At 39.8% G+C, this 20,853-nt stretch overlaps 1 protein-coding gene and 1 pseudogene across 3 annotated transcripts in view; one reads left to right on the top strand and one right to left on the bottom strand.

The window, feature by feature from the left end:
• The window catches only part of PML (PML nuclear body scaffold), an 80,842-nt gene that overhangs the window by 44,770 nt on the left and 15,219 nt on the right, over positions 1-20,853 (top strand). The window contains exon 9 of one of the 3 annotated variants that reach the window (XM_045587035.1): positions 10,950-11,040. The exons of 1 other annotated variant lie outside the window; for it this stretch is intronic. In XM_045587035.1, the coding sequence (XP_045442991.1) occupies positions 10,950-10,955 (6 nt within the window). In that variant the 3' untranslated portion in view covers positions 10,956-11,040. Of the gene's footprint in view, positions 1-10,949; positions 11,041-20,853 lie in introns of those variants that run through there. One more of the 3 variants, XM_045587042.1, reaches the window with a different exon arrangement.
• LOC118729044 lies at positions 5,067-5,950 on the bottom strand (annotated as a pseudogene).

Here is a 20,853-nt window from a genome sequence, read left to right as displayed (position 1 = left end):
ACTGGGTCAAATGGGAGTTCCATTTTTAATTTTTTGAGGAAACTCCATACTATTTGAGGAAACTCCATACTTGTGCACTGCTGGTGGGAATACATTCTGGTGCAGCCAGTCTGCATTCCCACCAGCAGTACACAAGGTTTCCTTTTTCTCCACATCCTCACCAACACTTGTTTGTTGATTGTTGATGATAACCATTCTGACAGGTGTGAAATGATACCTCATTGACATTTTAATTTGCATCCCTCAGATGATCAGTGACTCTGAGGATTTTTCATATGTCTCTTGTCCTTCTCTATGTCCACTTTGGAGAAGTGTCTGTTTAGGTCCTTTGCCCATTCTTAAATTGTATTGTTTGTCTTCCTTTTGTTAAAATTAACCCCTTATCAGTTGCATCATTGGCAAATATGTTCTCATGCAGTGGGCTCTCTTTTTATTTTGTAGATGATTTCTTTTGCTGCACAAAAGCTTATTATTTTGATGCAGTCCATTTATTTCCATTCTAGTTTTCTTTGCCTTAGGACCATGGTCTGCAAACTGAGGCTTGTGAGCTACATGCGGCTCTTTGGTCCCTTGAGTGTGGCTCTTCCACAAAATACCACGGTCTGGGCGAGTCTGTTTTGAAGAAGTGGCATTAGAAGAAGTTTAAGTTTAAAATTTTTGGCTCTCGCCAAAACCGGTTTGGTTCCATGGATAGAACATCAGCCTGAAGACTAAAGGGTCCTGGGTTCGATTCCAGTCAAGGGCATGTACCTTGGTTGCTGGCACATCACCAAGTTCCTGCACACCAGTAGGGGGTGTGTAGGAAGCAGCTGATCGATGGTTCTCTCTCACTGATGTTTCTAGTTCTCTATCCCTCTTTCTTCCTCTCTGCAAAAAATCAATAAAATATATATATTTTAAATGTTAGCTCTCAAAAGAAATTTCAATCATTGTACTGTTGATATTTGGCTCCGTTGACTAATGAGTTTGCTGACCACTGCCTTAGGAGATATATCAGTAAACATATTGCTATGAGAGGTGTCTGAGATTTCTTTTTAAAAAAATATATTTTCAATGATTTCAGAAAGGAAGGGAGAGAGAGAGAGAACATCATTGATGAGAGATAATCATTCATTGGCTGCCTCCTGCACACCTCCTGGGGACTGGGCCTGCAACCTGGGATTGTGCCCTGACCAGGAATTGAACCCCTGGTTCATAGGTTAATGTTCAAGCACTGAGCCACACCAGCTGGGCAGATCTCTGTGGTGTTGCACCTTACGGTTTCACAACTTAGATTTAAGTCTTTTATTCATTTTTACTTTATTCTTTTTATGGTGTAAATTAATGATCTGGTTTCTTTTTTTCTTTTCTTTTTTTATGTATCTGTCCAATTTTTCAAATACCATTTATTGAAGAGACTGTCGTTACTCCATTGTATGCTCTTGCCTCCTTTTTCAAATATCAATTGAGCATAATGGCTTGGGTCAATTTCTTGGTTCTCTTTACAATTCTATTGGTCTATATGCCTGTTCTTGTGCCAGTACTAGGTTGTTTTGAGTACAGTGGTTTTGTAGTGTAACTTGATATCTGGTATTGTGATTTCTCCAACTTTGTCTCTCTCTCTCTCTCTTTTTTTTTTTTAATCAAAATTGCTTAAGCTATTTGTGATCTTTTTTGATTCCATATAAATTTTTGGAATGTTTATTCTAGATCCATGAAATATGCCTTTGGTATTTTTGTAGGTATAGCATTGAATCTATAGATTGCTTTGAATAGTATGAATGTTTTAATGATGTTTATTCCTCTAATCCATGAACATGGTATAGTCTTCCACTAGTTTATATCTTCCTCTATCTCTTTTGTCAATGTCTTGTAGTTTTCCTCCTTGGTTAAGTTTATACTTAAGCATCTTTAGTTTCTTTTTTTGAGAGTTAATTATTGGTCTATAAAAATGCCATCTATTTCTGGGTGTTAATTTAGTATCTTGCTATGTTGCCATATTCATTTATTAAATCCAGTAGTTTTTTTGGTGGAGTCTTTAGAATTTTCTATGTACAGTATTATGTCATCTGCGAATAATGACAGTTTTACTTTTTCCTTTCCAATTTGGATGCCTTTTATTTCTTCTTTCCTGATCATTATGGCTAGGACTTCCAGTGCTATGTTGAGTAGAAGTAGTGAAAGCAGACATCCTGTCTTGTTTTTCTTTTTAGGGAAAATGGTTTCAGTTTTTGCCCATTGAGTATGATGTTGGCTGTAGGTTAGTTATATATCGCCTTTATTATACTGAGGTATGATCCCTCTATTGCCACTTTGCTGAGACTTTTTTTTTTTTTTTTTTTTTTTTTTATCAAAAACGGTGTTGGATTTTGCTGAATACTTTTTCTTCATCAATTGACATGACCATGTGATTTTTGTCTTCCAATCAGTTTATATGATGTATCACAGTTATTGTTTTGGGAATATTGTACCAGCCTTGCATTCCCAGAATAAATCCCATTTGATCATGGTGTATGATCTTTTTAATCTGATTTGCTAGAATTTTGTTGAGGATTTTAGCATCTATGTTTATCAGGGATATTGGCCTGTAACTTTCTTTATAGTGTCTTATTTGCAATTAGGTTAAAACTATTGTAGCTTTGTAAAAAGAGCTTAAAAATGTTCTTTCCTCTTGAATTTTTTTTTAAATAGTTTGAGGAGGATAGATGTTAATTCTTCTTTGAATGTTTGGTAAAATTATCCTGTGAAGGCGTCCAGACAAGGGTTTTTGTTTGCTGGGAGTTTTTTGATTAATGCTTCAATTTCTTCAGTAGTTATTAGCCTATTTAGGTTTTCTTATTCTTCCCGGTTGATTGTATTTTTCTAGGAATATGTCCCTTTTGTCCAGGTTGTTAAGTTTGTTGTAATATAGTTATTCATAATATTTCTTTCTGATCCTTTATATTTCTGTGGGGTAAGTTGTTACTTCACCTCTTTCATTTCTCATTTTGTTTATTTGGGTCCTCTCTGTTTCTTCATGAATGGCTAAAGGTTCATCAATCTTGCTTATCCTTTTAAAGAAACAGTTCTTGGTTTTATCGGTCTTTTGTGTTTTCTTTTTAGTCTCTATGTCATTTATTTCTGCTCTGATCTTTATTATGTCATTTCTTCTACTTACTCTGGGCTTTTCTTGTTGTGTTGTTCTGGTTAAGTTATAGGATTAGATTGTTTATTTGAGCTTTTTCTTATTTCTAAAGATAAGCCTGTAATGCTATGAACTTCCCTCTTAGGACTGCTTTCACTGTGTCCCATAGATTTGGCATTGTTATATGTTCATTTTCCTTTGTTTCCAGGAAGTTTTTTTTATTTATTCCTAGATCTCTTTGATAACCCATTCATTGTTCAATAGCATGCTATTTAGCCTCCATGTGTTTAAATGTTTTGGGGTGTTTCTACTGTAGTTGATTTCTAATTTCATTCCACTGTGATCTGAGAAGATGCTTGATATAATTTCAATCTTCTTGAATTTGTGGAGGGTTAGTTTGTATTCTAACATATGATCTAACTTTGAAAATGTCCCGTGTGGAATTGAGAAGAATGTATATCTGTAGCTGTCAACTAATTACATCTAATCTGTTTTGTTGTTTAAGCTCACTGTTTCCTTGCTGATTTTTTTTGTCTATAAAATGTGATTATATTATTGTCCATCTCTCCCTTAAAATCCTCCAGAAGTTTTATTATTATTATTATTATTATTATTAATTATTATTATTATATATTTGGATACTCCTGTATTGGGTACATATATGTTTACCAGATTTATATCTTTTGGTTGTATCAATCCCTATAGTATTATGAAGTGACTTTCATTGTCTCCTGTTATGGCCTTTATGTTTAAGTCTATTTGGTCAGATATGCGTACTGCCACCCCAACTTTTTTTTTTTTTTTTTTTTTTTTTTCATTTCCATTTGCCTAGAATATTTTTGTGGTACTTTCACTATCATACTGTGTGAGTGATATTGAAAGTTTTGAGGTGTGTCTCTTGTAGACAGCATATATATGGATCATGTTTTCTTATTAATTCAGCTACCCTATATCTTTAGATTGGCACATTTAAGCCATTTACATTTAAGGTTATTATTGATAGGTACTTACTTGTTGCCATTCTTTTTCTTTATGCCTGTGTTCTTCTCTTTCTTTCTATTTCTTCTTCTTACAACAGTCCTTTTAGCATTTCTTGCAGTGCTGGGTTTTTTGTTGTGTGTGGGTTTTTTGGTTTTTTTTTTTTTTGTAATTGTTATTTGTCTGTGAAGCTTTTTATTTCACCTCCAATTTTGAATGATAGCCTTGCTGGATAGAGTATTCTTGGGTTCAGTCCCGTGGTTTTCATTACTTTGTATACTTCATGCCACTCCCTTCTAGCCTGTAGTGTTTCTATTGAGAAATCAGCTGACAGTCTAATGGGAACTCTCTTGTAGGTAACTTTCTGTCTCTCTCTTGTAGCCTTTCAGGTTCTTTCTTTATCTTTAACGTTTGACAATTTAATTATTATGTACCTAGGTCTTGGGTTCATCTTAATTGAGACTCTCTGTGTTTCCAGAACTTGAGTGCCTTTTCCTTTACAAGGTTAGGGAAATTTTCTGCCATTATTTCTTCAAACAAGTTCTCTATTTCTTTCTCATATTCTCAGCTTCTGCTGCCTGAATGATATGAATGTTATTATATTTCATGTTGTCTCAAAGCTCCCTTAGACTCTCCTCCTCCTACTTAATTTTTTTTTATTTTATTTACATTTGCTGCTCTGAATGGGTGTTTTTTCTATCTTGTCTTCTAATTTGCTGTTTCAGTCCTCAGCTTATTCTAGTCTACTGTTGAATCCTTTCAGGGTGTTTTTATTTCAGCTATGTCAATTTTCATTTGCAATTGATTCTTATTTGTTTTTTCAACTCTCTTTTCATGTTGTTGTAGCTTTCATTATATTAGTCCCTTATATTACTCATTAAATTGCTTGTAGTTTTCACTGAGTTGTTTGAATATCTTTATTACCATTATTTTGTGTGTGTATTATGTGTTTTGGGGTTTTTTTGTTTTTGTTTTTCCAAGATGCTGGCTGAGGAGAATTTTTGTTACTTTTATGTACAGAAAACTCAACAGTGCATACTTAGCCCAGCTCATGCCAGCTCCTTAGCCTTGGCCTTCTCCAGCTTGGCGATGCGAGCCACTGACTTTGGACCCAGCACGTTGCCTCCCCAGTGGCGGCGGATCTCATCGTATCTGTCGTATCTTTCGTTGTAGTTGGTCCGGATGGCCTCCACCAGCTTAGCCAGAGCTCCCTGTCTTCCGACTTAACCTGTGTGAAGGCGACAGTGGTGCAGGTCTTTCTGTGGACGAGGCAGCCCAGCCTGGCCTTCCCCTTGATGATTCAGTAGGTGCCCCCCATCTTCTGGCACAGGGCGGGCAGGAAGACCACCAGCTCGATGGGGTCCACGTGGTGCGCTATCACCACCAGCTGCACCTTCTTGTTCTCCACCAGGTGGTGATCATGTTCACCTCTGCTCGCAGGACAGGAGGCCTCTTGGTGGGAACATCCCCTTTGCCCGCAGCTTTTTTCTCAGCCCTGGCCAGCAGCCGCTGCTTATTCTCTTGCTTGGTCTCGGGCCTGTACTTGTGGGCCAGCTTCAGCAGCTGAGTGGCTGTTTGGCGGTCCAGGGCCTGGGTGAACTGGTTAATGGCAGGCAGCACTTTGAGCCGCTTGTAGAGAATAGCCCTTTGCCGCTGCAGCCAAATGTAGCGGGGCCACTTGACTAAGTGGGTGATGTCCCTTTTGGGCTGGATGTCTTGTCCAATGACAAAGTTCTTGGGCCTTTTCTCAAACAGGGGGTTGACCACCTTCTTGGCTTCCTGCTTCTTCATGACAGCAGGGGCCGGAGCCACTTTCTTCCCCTTGGCCTTCTTCCCCTTCGGCATGTTGGGCGACAGGAGGAGAGAGCTGTTTTTATGGTTTTTTAAAATATATTAAAAAAATAATAAAATAAAATAAAATAAAATAAAATATATTTTATTGATTTTTTTACAAAGAGGAAGGGAGAGAGGGAGAGAGGACTAGAAACATTGATGAGAGAGAAACATCAACCAGCTGCCTCCTGCACACCCCCTACTGGGGAAGTGCCCACAACTAATGTACATGCCCTTGACTGCAATCAAACCTGGGACCTTTCAGTTCGCGGACCGACGCTCTATCCACTGAGCCAAACCGGTTTTGGCTATTACCATTATTTTGAATTCTTTATCTGACAAATTGCTTGCCACCATTTCATTTATGTTCTTTTCTAGTAATTCATCCTTTTTCATTTGGGGACTGTTTTATAGTCTCCCCATTTTTACTGTCCCTTTGTATTTGTTTTTATGTATTAGATCAAACTGCTATGCCTCCTAGACTTTGTGGGTTGGTCTTATAGTAGGTGTTTTATGGAACCTAGTGGTGCAGTCTCTTAGATCTGAGCGGGGTGCTCTAGGAAAGCCCCTTGCTTGAGTTATTTGTGTCCTCCTGTTGTAGTTGAGTCTTTAATGTTATTGTACTGTTCATGTATGGAATCTCCTCTCAGGCTGGTGGACGATGTGGCTCACCCTGGAACTGACCACACATCATGCAAGCTGTTGTGGAGGCGCTGACTAAAACAACAAAATACAATAGCAAAACACAAAACAAAAGAAACATTACAAAAATATGCACAAGATTCCTACAGCACCAACAAAAGCAACCACCAGAGAAGAGAGAATTAGAAAAGAAAAAGTAGAGCAGGAATGATAGAAGAAGAGAAAGAAAGAAAAAAAAATATGAGAAAACAAAAAAAAAAAAAAAACATAAAAAGGGGGGGAGAGGAGAAAAAAGAAATAAGTAGTTGCAGAGCTGAAATATCATAAGAATATTGGGTTAGGGAACAGGGGGAGGAAAACAGTTTAAAGTAAAGGTGGAAGAAAAGAAAAGGAAAATAGAGGAGAAAGCAAATAAACCCAATATAAGAAAAGGAAAAAAGATGAGAAACCAGGTGAAAAAGAAAAGAAAACATTTTGAGTAGGAAGAGGGAAGTTACATATATGAACAAAACAATAGAGTCTAAAATAATAAGTCAATAAAGAAGATTGGTAAAGAAGATAATTTTTTTAAAAAGTAAAAAGAATAAAGAAAAAAGGGGAAGGAAAAGCAAAACAGAAAGTGAAGTGAGTTCCTTTCAGCAGAGTGTAGAGCCCCAGGGAAGCTCCCTTTGCATCCTGCTCTTCTGATGACTGGCTGACTGCTCTGTCTGCCAATTCTGGGCTTCCCGTGAGCTGCGTGGGTGTTAACCACTATGAGAAACTGTCATCATTTGGCTTTCAGCAACCTGCTTGAAGCTTCAAGGGATCTTCAGTTTGTGTCTGTCTCCATAGGACTTGGCTGCACACAGGAGAAGCCAACCTGCCCTCTAAAGCAGCTTTGTTAGCAGCATGGGGCCCAAGGCTGGGTCAGCAAACTTCCCCAGGATCTCTGGGATCCCCCTCTGTCCACCTTTGCCTGCTAGCCAGCTGTCAATCTTAATCACTCAAAAGTCTATTTCTGAAAGGTCTGAGGGTGGGGCAGGCTGTAGCAGGTAGGGAGGGTTTTTTTTTTTTTTTTCCTGCCCTCCTGGCTACTGGGAGCAGCTAGTTCCTCTCAGGAAAAGTGACCATTTAGGTTTGGGGGTGTATGACCACATACAGGATTTCTGGCTGCTGCTTTTCCACATCTTCTTGCAATACTTTCCATCCCAGCCTCTTCTTAGGCACTTCAAGTCCACTCCGCCCTTCCTGCAACAAAGCCTCAGGTGAGTAGCTACAAATGAAAGCTCCTGTGCTCTGTTTTGTTGTTGTTGTTTTTATGAAAATGAAACAGGCTTTCTCTACCACCAGCTGGTCTGCCAGCTCCAGACTGTGATGGCCAGCAGCTCTGCTTCCTTTCACACTGGATGTTTCATTGGCTGCCAGTCTCGGCTCTGGTGTTCCAGGCTGTGGTTCAGAGCCTGGTTCTGGGCCTCTATCTCCTGAAGGAACTGACCCTCCTATAGCCAAGAGCTCCCTCCTCACTCTCAGTCTGCCACCCCTGGAAGTGGCTCAGCTCCTCTTGCAACATCATCCTTCCTTCCAGTCTCCAAGTGTTTTCTGTCCTTCCTTGATATAAGTCTCCTCCTCAGTTAACCAATTGGTAATTCTGGGTATATGTTCCCCGCTTTAGTTTTATTTTCAGTGTTAACATAAAAATCATTGAAACCTGTAAAGAATTTTTGTAAGTTTATTTCAGCCAAACTGTCAACATATGCAGGGAAGCAGAACCTCAACCAACTGAGATAATGCTCCAGAAATTGGAGGATTACATTTGTATTTATACATTGCAATCAAAGGAGGGACATAGGTGGGTTAATGAAATTCATTGGTGATAGACCAGAGAGGTGGGAGAAAGCAAAATGGTGGTGACGGGGAAGGACCCCTGGGATTAGATAAAAAGTTAAAATGATGGACACATACTTAGGTGAGTGCAGGAACAATTAACATGATAATGAAGGAATTTGTGGTATTTGTTCTGGTGCCCAGCACATAAGGTTGTACCCCAACGGGTCTGGAAAAAGAGAAGTTCCAAGTTACCTAGACATTTCAAAGGGTATATTATCATAGCTGCAAAAAGACAGATAGGCTCAGTTAAGGTAGATGTTGACCTTGTCAGTGAAGATACTGGCGTAGGAGGTGACTACCCACCATAACTGCTTTTAGTTAAAGTTTAATTTCAGACCATCCTTTGTGGTTACTTTAGGTCTCTGAGTCTGCAAGACTGCCATGCAGGCCTTCCCTGAGCCTGTCAGGTTAGCATGTGGCCCCTTTCATCCAGACATCACCCTTTTGGTCATAAATCAATCCAAAGGATGCATTGATGATCAACCTTTTGGTTGGATAATGGAATCCCATGGTTCTAGGAAAACTCATTCCTAGAATGTCTCAATGTCAGCATGTCTTGCTGAACAGGGTGGAACGCTGGGGATGGGGCAAGACCATAGACCTTAGATGTCATTTAAGGTCGAATTACTATTATTCAAAAGGGGGGCAGGTACCGTGTTTCCCCGAAAATAAGACATCATCTGAAAATAAGACCTACTTACAGGTTTCCTTCTGAGTGAAATATAAGGCATCCCCCTGAAAATAAGGCCCCCTCTAAGCTCTGTCTCAGAATGCTATTGCTAAACATGAGAGATTTGGTCCACTGATTCTGAAAGAAGTGGAGTCACAAGAAATTCACCAGGAAATTCAGGAATTGGATTGTTATGATGATGTTCCAGAAGATGATGACATGATTATCATTGAATAAATGAGTAAATTCTTGATACTGTAGGATTCACAGTTTGTTTGGTTTGTGTTGACAACTACCATACTGCCGTACCGTATACAGGTAATAAATTTCCTTTATTTTCATTTAACAATAAATGTATACCGTATTCTTCTTCATGGAAAAATAAGACATCCCCTGAAAATAAGACCTAGCGCATCTTTGGGAGCAAAAATTAATATAAGACACTGTCTTATTTTCGGTGAAACAGGGTAGTAACACCAAATCAGAGAGCACATTGTGGACCCCACCCAGAGGGAAGTGGAACTGAGCTAGAGCTTCTCCCAAACTCTACCAGCAGAGGGTGCAGCAGCCCCACCGGGCCTGGTGTGGTGGCCGCTGCTCTCCTGGATGGGAACTAGTGGTGCATGGGCTTTAAAGTGCCACTCATACTTCTGTATCATTAGGTAAATGGTGCTTGGAGAAACATTTTTGAAATCTTAATCATTCCTGGAATATACTTACTCAGAATGACTCTACAGTGAGCTTCTTTGAAAGTCTAATTTAAGGAAAAATATTAAGTAGCTATAAGATCAGAAGGAACAAAGGTATAGTAAAACTTGTGACTGTGGGAGTGAGTGGCTTAATTTTGGAAAATCCTGGGTTACCATTGGAATTAGAAGAGCATTATAGTTTGGAGGTGTGGGGAGTAAAGAGGATGGGAGTCTGCTGCTCAGAAGAGTGCTAGGGGCAGGCTGAGATGAGGCCTGGGCCTGGAAAGATGGTGTGTGTATGTGGGAGTCGGTAGGGGGTTGTTCCAAAGGTTATCCCCCACCCCCAAAAAAAGAATGAGGATTATGGATGAGAGTTAGAGCAAAGGTAAAGGCCCAGGTTAGAACTGGGGTAAAGATGGGGTGGATTAGGAGTTAGAGTGAGGCCTAAAGTTAGGATTTGGGATTATAATAAATTTAGGATCATATTTGGTGATTAAAGTTAGAAATGAAGTTAGGAATTTAATTAGGAATGGAGTTAGAGTCACTTTTGGGGCCACAGCTATTTGTCACTTTAGCAGCTGTAGGCCTATATGGGCAGGAGCTTCTGAGGAAGACCCTCTAATATGCCACCCAAAGGGCAGTGCCCTGGTCCAACAGCCTCTTCTGACTCACTGCTAGGGGTGAGGGTGGGGTGCAAACGTATAGTGAGAGCCTCTAGAAAAACCCAGTGACTAATGCTCCCAGATAACATGACTGGAAGATAATTCTGCGCCAGACACGAGATGTTTTCTCATTTAGCACAGGTGACTCATTTAGTTTCCCCCAAACCCTATACGCTCACATTCTCATCCTCACGTTACAGATGAACATAGGGTGGAAGGTTGTGCACCTTGTTCAAGATCTTAAGCTTGTATGTGCCAGTGTTGGGATTTGCCCCCCAGGGAGCCTGTGTCTAGACGAGCCATCTGGGGCCCATGCTGTGTGTTGAGGGAGTCAGTTTTCTGCTCTCTTCTTCCTATGCCCTTCTGGTCTTCTGGTCTCATCAGATGCAAAATCCAGGCCCCAGAAAGCTCACCCTCCATCCTGCCAGTACCAGCAGCTTCTCAAATCTTTTTTCTCCATTTTTGCTCCCATAAGTAGACTTTTTTTTTTTGACATTTTTTCCTAGTCATGACTCCTTGCAATGAAATTTTAATACCAAATGAACAAAAGAAACTGATGAATAAAATAGAATCAGAAGCACAGGAAACATGGAACAGACTGATGAATCTCCAAGGGAAAGGGTGAGGTGGACATGGGAAGAAATTAACCAAAGATCTTATATGCACCTATGGACACAGACAATAGGGTAGTGAAGGCCTGGGGCAATAGGGGGAAAAACTCTCAGCAATCAAGATCAAGGGTTTTAAAAAATAAAAATAAAGTATAGAATTTTTTAAACTGAATACCATAAATATACTATATACTATAGATTCTTTTAGGATTTTCTATATGCAAGATCATGTCACCTGCGAATAAAGAACATTTGACTTCCTCCTTACACAGATGTACTATATATCTGTTCATGTACTCTGGTCCTTTGGATGTACTATTCCACTGGAATATCTAAGATTGTTAGTGGCCCCCTTGAATCAGTTTTTATTCTCTGTGGCATAACTTTGCTCCTGTTGAGAATGTATGATTTCAGGAAAGGCCATATTCCCAGGCACGATGCAAGTCAGGGGTGTCTGCTGGGACTAACCCCTCCATTTGGCTCAGCTCAAAGAAGAGGGGAGGCAGGCTGCAGGGAGGTGGGAGGGAACATGGGCAAAGTTCTCCCTAGACTGAGGTGGGTGGCAGGTGGTAGAACATGAGGCTGGGGGAGGGGGGGAAGGGGATAGTGCCCTACCTAAAAAAAACAAACAAACAAACAAACCAGAAAATTTGGAAATCTCTACCCTCCTTTGCAAAATGCATTTGCTAACAAGTGAGGGGGAAATTCCTTCATTCTTGGCTCAAGAAACTTCCTTAAACTCAGCCCAGAGAAATTCTTTGAAGACTGAACTATGCTAAAGTCAGTTTATAAATATAAATATCTCAAATTTGATAACCAAGCAGATTGCAAAAGCTAACCACAGATATTTTCCTCAAAGCTAGCCAGCTAAACAAGTGTGATAGGAATTATTGTGAAATTCAGTGTCACTTGTCTGATTGTCTAAAACTGTGTTGCCCAGACTGAGTGCAGAGTGTCTGCGGGCAGAATTTACCCAAGGGCTGACTCTCCTGGAGTTCTACAGCCATAAAGCTTTGGCTGACACCAGCGGGACTACAACCCTAGGTATACCTGACCAACCAAGGAGGAAGTATCCAAGGTGGCGCCCTTTTTCATGTTTGCTTGGGAGCGGGAAAGAGTGCCATGTGGTAATTCCATGCCAGCTCTGCTGTGTGACCTTGGATAAACTGCTTAGCCTCTGTGGTTTCACATGCAAACTGGGGGTGATAATACATACTTCAGAATTTGTGAGGTTCTAAGATCTGGAAACAGCCTATGTGCCCATCAGAAGATGAGTGGATAAAAAAGCTGTGGTACATTTACACCATGGAATACTAGGCAGCAGTAAAAAAAGAAGACTCTCTTACCCTTGGAGACAGCATGGAGGAACATGGAGAGCATTATGCTAAGTGAAATAAATCAGTCAGAGAAAGACAAGTATCTCCTGATCTCATTCATATGTGGAATCTAATCAACAAAATAAACTGATAAACCAAATAAGTTCAGAGACATAGAATCATAGAACAGGCTTCAGAACCTCAGAGAGAAAGCAGGGGATGGGGGAAAGTAAGCAGGTGGGAAGAGATCAAAGAACTTAAATGCATATATGCATAACTCATGGACACAGACAACAAGGTGATGAAGGTTGAGGCAGTGGCGATGGGCTAGGAGAGGTTAATGGGGGGAAAGGGGACATATGCAATACTTTCAACAATAAAGATTTAATTTTAAAAAGAAAATTGTGAGGATTAAATGAGAAAACATACATAAAGCACTAAACTTTGTGAATTGGCAATACTCAGTGAAAAATAACTATACATCCAATACCCTAGAGGAGAATGCATTGTGCTGATCCTCCTCCTTCTCCTTCCCTCCCACCCCCTTCCTCTCCTCTCTGCTCCCACCCTTCCACTCCACTTCTCACCTCTCCCTCTTCCTTCTTTCCTTCTCTCCCTCTTTTCTTTCTCTTGGTTCTGGTTCATTTAGGATCTGGTGACTCTGTTCCCAACTACTACTCCTGGTACCTCTGTTCCCAGCTTTCTAAGCCTTCTGGACTGTCTCCTCTACCCTGATGAGGTCACCCTGCAGGCTGGGAGGATTTATAGCATGCCCTCCCTCAGCCCCCACCTGGCTCACCAGACACAGCATCTGCAGGAAGGTCACTTTCTTTCAGTGCCGGCAGAGAGGCAGGGATGTGAGTTGGACAGAGGAGGTCCTGACAGAAGCAAATAAATACATCAAGTTTCCAGCTGGGTCTGGAGATAAGAGCTCAGGGAGAGGAGGCTGAGGCACTCACCCTCCCTGTCCCCTCCACACTGGCTTTCACAGTAAAACCTATTTGGGGCCCTTCAGATAGGTTGCAGAGAGCTATGCCTGGGGGCTGTCCCTCATGGGAGGTCACTGCTTGGAGAGAACCTTCCACATTTTGGAATGGGTAAGGACAGATCTGAGTGGTGAAAATATGAGAAACCCAAGATACTGTCCTAGGTGGGTGGGGAAGGACATTTAGCCTAACAGCACAGGAGGAGAGATAGGTCAGGAAAAGAGAGACCTTTCCAGAGTCTCACAGAAAGTCAATGGAAAAGCAGGTACAACCTCCTGACCCTAATCTCCTGCTCCAGACTCCCTTACGCTGAATTGTACCTGGTTGTCACCAAGATGTAACCATTAGAACTGGCCTTGCCTGAGTGTAGCATTAGATGAACCTCTGCAACATGCCACCTCAGGAAGAGTTCTCCTTTCTCCAGATCTCTGCCCCAACCAGCTGCCTTGTTGGAGGTACTCTCTTTGCGGAGCCTGGCTGGGGGGCCAGCATGCTATTACTAGAGCTGCTGCAGTTGAGGCACAACCTCAGTCTATTGGGAAGTAAAGGGGGCTAATACAGATGTGAAGTGGACCACCTGTCTCATCCAGAAAAAACAAAACAAAACATCAGAGAGACCTCATTGGAGAGTCTCAAGAGCTTTCAAACCAAGGTCAGTGATGGCCACCGAGATTGGCCGGTCTTGGACCAGAGAAGCTGCACACTGGAGACATTTCACAGTCCTACCTATTCTGTGACCTCCATCTTGGCTTCAGTTTCTCCAATAAAGTGAAACAGTAGGGATAGAGAACCTCCAGGCTCCAGCTCTGATGCTCTGTGACTCTGAACAGCTTCCTGTTCATTACAGCGGGTGCAGATGTCTTTCAGGTAGGTCACCTATTGAAGCAGATGGAGCCTGTCCTGGGGATGCTAGCCTCCCAGAAGCCCCAAGGTTCACACAAAGGAAGCTCAAACATGCTGAGAGGTGCAGGAGCCTGTAATGTCTCTTAGAACAGAGATGCCGTCTGCCTGGTTCACAGTTGTACCCATTCCTGGCAACATGGGAGACTCAATCACTACTTGTGAAATAAATGACGTAGCTGACCCATTTCTGCATGCCCATCCCTTGGCTTCTGTGTGCTTTGCTTCTTCTTCTTCTTTTTTTTTTTATTAAGGTACTATATGTGTACATTTCTTACCATTGCCCCCCCACATCCCATTCTCATACATGCCCTCACCCCCCCCCCAATGTTTTGCATTCGTTGGTTATTCTTAAATGGATGCATATAAGTCCTTCAGTTGATCTCTTATCTCCCCCACCTCTCCCTAAACTTCCCGCTGTAATTTGACAGTCTGTTTGATGCTTTACTTCCTCTGTATCTACCTTTTTGTTCATCAGTTTATAATGTTTTTTATTATCCACAAATGAGAGAGATCATGTGGTATTTTTCTTTCATTGACTGGCTTATTTCACTTAGCATAATGTTCTCCAATTTCATCCAGGTTGCTGCAAATGGTAAGAATTCCTTCTTTTTATGGCAGTATAGTATTCCATTGTGTAGATATACCATAGTCTTCTGATCCAGTCATCTGCTGACCAGCACCTAGGCTGTTTCCAAATCCTACCTATTATAAATTGTGCTGCTCTGAATATAGGGGTGCATATATCCTTTCTGATTGATGTTTCTCATTTCTTATGATATATTCCTAGGAGTGGGATCACTGGGTCTAATGGGAATTCCATTTTCAGTTTTTTGTTTTTTGTTTTTTTTGAGGAAACTCCAAACTGTTCTCCACAGTGGTTGCACCAGTCTGCATTCCCACCAGCAATGCATGAGGGTTTTTTTTTCTCTACATCCTTGCCAACACTTATCGTTTGTTGATTTGTTGATGATAGCCATTCTGACAGGTGTGAGATGGGACAACATGGTCGTTTTGATTTGCATCTCTCAGATAATTAGTGACTTTGAGCATGTTTTTATGTGCCTCTTGGCCTTCCTTCTGTCTTCTTTTGAAAAGATTCTATTTAGATCCATTTCCCTTTTTTATTTTTATTTTTTTTAAAGAGCATCTTTAACAATTTTATTTATTTATTTATTTATTATTTTTTTAATATATTTTATTGATTTTTTTTGCCCCTCTCCCTCCCTCCCAGACATGCCCTCCCTCCCCAGAGTTTTGTGTCCATTGGTTGTACTTATATGCATGTATAAAAGTCCTTCAGTTGATCTTTTATCTCCCCCAGATCTTCCTCCCCTCCCCGCTGTAATTTGACAGTCTACTTGTTGATATACTGTCTCTATATCTATTTTTCGGTTCATCAGTTTATAATGCTCTTTATTATCCACAAATGAGTGAGGTCATGTGGTGTTTCTCTTTCATTGATTGGCTTATTTCACTCAGCATGATGTTCTCCAATTCCATCCAGGTTGCTGCAAATGATGAGAATTCCTTCTTTTTTATGGCAGAAGAGTATTCCATTGTGTAGATGTACCATTGTTTTTGGATCCAATCATCTGCTGATGGGAACCTAGGCTGTTTTCAAATTCTGGCTATTGTAGATTGTGCTGCTATGAACATAGGGGTGCATATATCCTTTCTGATTGGTGTTTCTAGTTTCTTGGGATATATTCCTAGAAGTGGGATTACTGGGTCAAATGGGAGTTCCATTTTCAGTTTTTTGAGGAAACTCCACACTGTTCTCCACAGTGGTTGCACCAGTCTGCATTCCCACCAGCAGTGCAAGAGGGTTCCTTTCTCTCCGCAACCTCGCCAACACTTGTCATTTGTTGATTTGTTGATGTTGGCCATTCTGACAGGTGTGAGATGGTACCGCATTGTTGTTTTGATTTGCATCTCTCGGACAATTAGTGACTTTGAGCATGTTTTCATGTGCCTTTTGGCCTTCCTTCTGTCTTCTTTTGAAAATGTTCTATTTAGGTCCATTGCCCATTTTTTAATTGGATTATTTATCTTCCTTTTATTTAGTTGTATAAGCTGTTTATAGATGTTGGAGATTAAACCTTTATCAGTGGTATCATTTGCAGATATGTTCTCCCACACTGTGGGCGTTCTTGTGGTTTTGTTGATGGTTTCTTTTGCTGTAAAAAAGCTTTTTATTTTGATGTAGTCCCATTTGTTTATTTTCTCTTTAGCTTCCATTGCCCTAGAGGTAGTATCAGTGAAGAAGTTCTTTTGGCATACGTCTGAGATTTTGCTGCCTGTGGATACTTCTAGTATTTTTATGGTTTCCCGTCTGATGTTTAAGTCCTGTATCCATTTTGAGTTTATTTTTTGTGAATGGTGTAAGTTGGTGATCTAGTTTCATTCTTTTGCATGTGTCTGTCCAATTTTCCCAACACCATTTATTGAAGAAACTGTCTTGACTCCATTGTATATTCGTGCCTCCTTTGTCAAATATTAATTGAGCATAGTGATTTGGGTTGATATCTGGGTTCTCGATTCAATTCCATTGATCTATATGTCTGTTCTTGTGCCAGTACCAGGCTGTTTTGAGAACAGTGGCTTTGTAATATAGTTTGAAGTCTGGTATTGAGATCCCTCCTACTTTACTCTTCTTTCTCAGGATTGCTGTGGCTATTCGGGGTCTTTTATTGTTCCAAATGAACTTTTGGAGAGTTCTTTCTAGGTCGGTGAAATATGTCGTTGGTATTTTAATGGGGAGTGCATTGAACCTATAGATTGCTTTAGGAAGTATGGACATTTTGATGATGTTGATCCTACCAATCCATGAACATGGTATGTTCTTCCATCTCCTTACATCTTCCTCTATCTCTTTTTTCAGGGTCGTGTAGTTTTCCGCATATAGGTCCTTTACTTCCTTAGTTAAATTTATTCCTAGGTATCTTAATTTTTTTGGTGTGATGGTAAATGGAATTGCTTTTTTAGTCTCTGTTTCTGCAGTTTCTCTGTTGGTGTATAGAAAAGCCATGGATTTCTTGGCATTAATTTTGTATCCTGCTACATTGCCAAATTCATTTATTAAGTCAATTAGTTTTTTAATGGAGTCTTTTGGGTTTTTTATGTACAATATCATGTCATCTGCAAATAAGGATAACTTTACTTCTTCTTTTCCAATTTGGATGCCTTTTATTTCCTCCTCTTGTCTAATTGCAATGGCTAGTACTTCCAGTACTATGTCAAACAGGAGTGGCGAGAGTGGGCATCCCTGTCTTGTTCCTGTTCTTAGAGGGAATGGTTTTAGTTTTTGCCCATTGAGTATAATGTTGGCTGTGGGTTTATCATATATAGCTTTTATTATGTTGAGGTATGATCCTTGTACTCCCACCTTGTTAAGAGTTTTTATCAGAAAAGGGTGTTGGATTTTATCGAATGCTTTTTCTGCATCAATTGATATGACTATATGATTTTTATCTTTCAATTTGTTTATGTGATGTATCATGTTTATTGATTTGTGGATATTGTACCATCCTTGCATTCCTGGAATAAATCCTACTTGGTCGTGGTGTATGATCTTTGTGATGTTCTTCTGGAGCCGATTTGCTAGAATTTTGTTGAGGATTTTGGCATCTATGTTCATGAGGGATATTGGCCTATAATTCTCTTTCATTGAGTTGTCTTTATCTGGTTTTGGTATAAGGGTGATGCTAGCTTCATAGAAGGAATTTGGAAGTGTTCCTTCCTCTTGGATTTTTTGGAATAGTCTGAGGAGGATAGTTTTTAGTTCTTCCTTGAATGTTTGGTAAAACTCTCCTGTGAAGCCATCTGGCCCTGGGCTTTTGTTTGCTGGAAGCTTTTTGATGACTGTTTCAATTTCTTCCCAAGTCACTGGTTTATTGAGATTTTTAGATTCTTCCTGATTGAGTTTTGGAAGGTTATATTTTTCTAGGAATATGTCCATTTCCTCCAGGTTGTTCAGTTTGTTGGAGTAGAGTTGTTCATAGTATTTTGTAACAATCCGTTGTATTTCGGTGGGGTCTGTTGTTATTTCACCTCTTTCATTTCTGATTTTGTTTATTTGGGTCCTCTCTCTTTGTTTCTTGGTTAGTCTGGCTAGAGGTCCATCTATCTTGTTTATCCTTTCAAAGAACCAGCTCTTGGTTTTGTTGATCTTATGTATTGTTTCTTTGGTCTCTATGTCGTTTATCTGTGCTCTGATTTTTGTTATTTCCTTCCTTCTACTTACACTGGGCTTTTCTTGTTGCTCTTTTTCTAACTCTTTGAGTTGTAGAGTTAGATCATTTGTTACACTTTTTTCTATTTTTTTGCAATAGGCTTGTAAGGATATGAACTTCCCTCTCAAAACTGCTTTTGCTGTGTCCCATAGATTTTGGATTGTTGTGTTTTCATTGTCATTTGTTTCCAGGATGTTTTTAATTTCTTCCTTGATTTCTCTGGTAACCCAGTCCTTGTTTAATAGCATGCTGTTTAGTCTCCATGTGTTTGATTTCTTTGGATTATTTTTATTGTAGTTAATTTCCAGTTTTATGCCATTATGGTCTGAGAAGATGCTTGATATGATTTCTATCTTCTTGAATTTGAAGAGACTTTGCCTGTGTCCCAAAATGTGGTCTATCTTTGAGAATGTCCCATGTGCATTTGAGAAGAATGTATATTCTGTGGCTTTGGGGTGGAATGTTCTGAAGATGTCAATTAATTCCATCTGGTCTAGTGAGATATTTAGGATTGATATTTCTTTGCTGATTTTTTGTTTAGATGATTTGTCGAAGGGTGACAGTGGGGTATTAAAATCTCCTACTATGATTGTATTGCTGTTAATCTCTCCCTTAATGTCCTCCAGCAGTTTTTTTATGTATTTGGGTGCTCCCGTATTGGGTGCATATATATTTACCAGGGTTATTTCTTCTTGTTTGATTGCTCCCTTTAGTATTATGAAGTGGCCTTCATTGTCTCTTGTTATGTCCTTCACTCTGAGATCTACCCCAGCTTTCTTTTCATTTCCATTTGCCTGGAAAACCTTTTTCCATCCCTTCACCCTCAGTCTGTGTGCATCTCTTTTTCTGAGGTGGGTTTCTTGTAGACAACAGATGTATGGGTCTTGTTTTCTTATCCAATCTGTTACCTTATGTCTTTATATTGGAGCATTTGAACCATTTACATTTAATGTTATTAATGATAGGTACTCATTTGATGCCATTTTTATTCTATACCCCTGTGTTCCTTCTTCTTTTTACAGTATACCCTTTAGCATTTCTTGCATTGCTGGTTTGGTGGAGATAAATTCCTTTAGTCTTTTTTTGTCTGTGAAGCTCCTGATTTCCCCTTCAATTTTGATTGATAGTCTTGCTGGGTACAGTATTCTTGGATTCAGACCCTTTCTTTGCATGACTTTGTATATTTCAACCCATTCCCTTCTGGCCTGATAAGTTTCTGTTGAGAAATCAGTTGTTAGTCTGATGGGGGTTCCTTTATATGTAACTTTCTGTCTCTCTCTGGCTGCTTTTAAGATTCTAACTTTGTCATTGGTGTTTGCCAATTTAATTATAATATGTCTTGGCGTCGGTCTTCTGGGATCCATTTTGCTTGGGACTCTGCGCGCATCTTGGATTTGTGTGGGTTTTTTCTTCTCTATCTCAGGAAAATTTTCTGTCATTATTTCTTGAAATACGTTTTCCATATCTACCTCGGTTTTCTTTCCTTCCGGAACCCCTATTATTCGAATATTGTTCTGTTTTGCATTGTCCCAAAGCTCCCGTAGGCTCTCCTCCTGCTTTTTAATTTTTTTTTTTCTAGAAGCTGCTCTAATTGGGTATTTTTTTCTATCTTGTATTCTAGCTCACTGATGCGATCCTCTGCTTCTTCTAGTCTGCTCTTGATGCTTTCTATTGAGTTCTTCATAGTAGTGATGTCATTTTTCATTTCATCTTGAGTCATCTTCATTTCCTCTTGGGTTTTTTTCATTTCCTCTTGGGTCTTACTCATATTGTCAAATTTGTCTTCCATCCTTTTTAGCCATCTTAAGATTATTACTCTGAATTCTTGCTCTGGTAGGTTGCTTGCCTCTATATCGTTTACTTTCTTTTCTGGTGAAGCCTGCTTTTCTTTCATATGCGGGCTGTTTTTTGGTCTCCCCATGATCTAGGATGTCTGGTTGTGTAGTTCTCTCTCTCCTGCTTTGATTTAAAGGCACAAAATACAACACAACCAGGTACAACACACAAGGCACTGAATAGAAATGTGTTTGCGATATTAATAACCACCAATAAGGGTGACTAGAACCCAGCTAACAAAAACATACAATCAAACAAAAAGCATAGGCAAATCAATCTTATAAAAGAAAAGCATACAACTTCAGTAAAGTTAACATTCAACATACAACTTTAAAGAGTTAGAGAGAAAGACTGTTTTTTGTTTGTTTGTTTGTTTTGTTTTTAGGACAACTGCGAGGGAGGTGTGAATGGGTTTGGAGCAGGTAGTTGGAAATTAGATATATACAAGTAGGGTGAAATTTTAGGAGGGAGTAGACAGAAGGAATGGGGGAAATCTAGAGCAGGAAAGGGTTAAGATAAACAGGGT

Source organism: Pipistrellus kuhlii, unplaced genomic scaffold (assembly GCF_014108245.1).
Source record: "Pipistrellus kuhlii isolate mPipKuh1 unplaced genomic scaffold, mPipKuh1.p scaffold_m20_p_1, whole genome shotgun sequence".
Taxonomy (NCBI): Eukaryota; Metazoa; Chordata; class Mammalia; order Chiroptera; family Vespertilionidae; genus Pipistrellus; species Pipistrellus kuhlii.
This window is presented reverse-complemented; position numbering and strand designations above follow the sequence as displayed.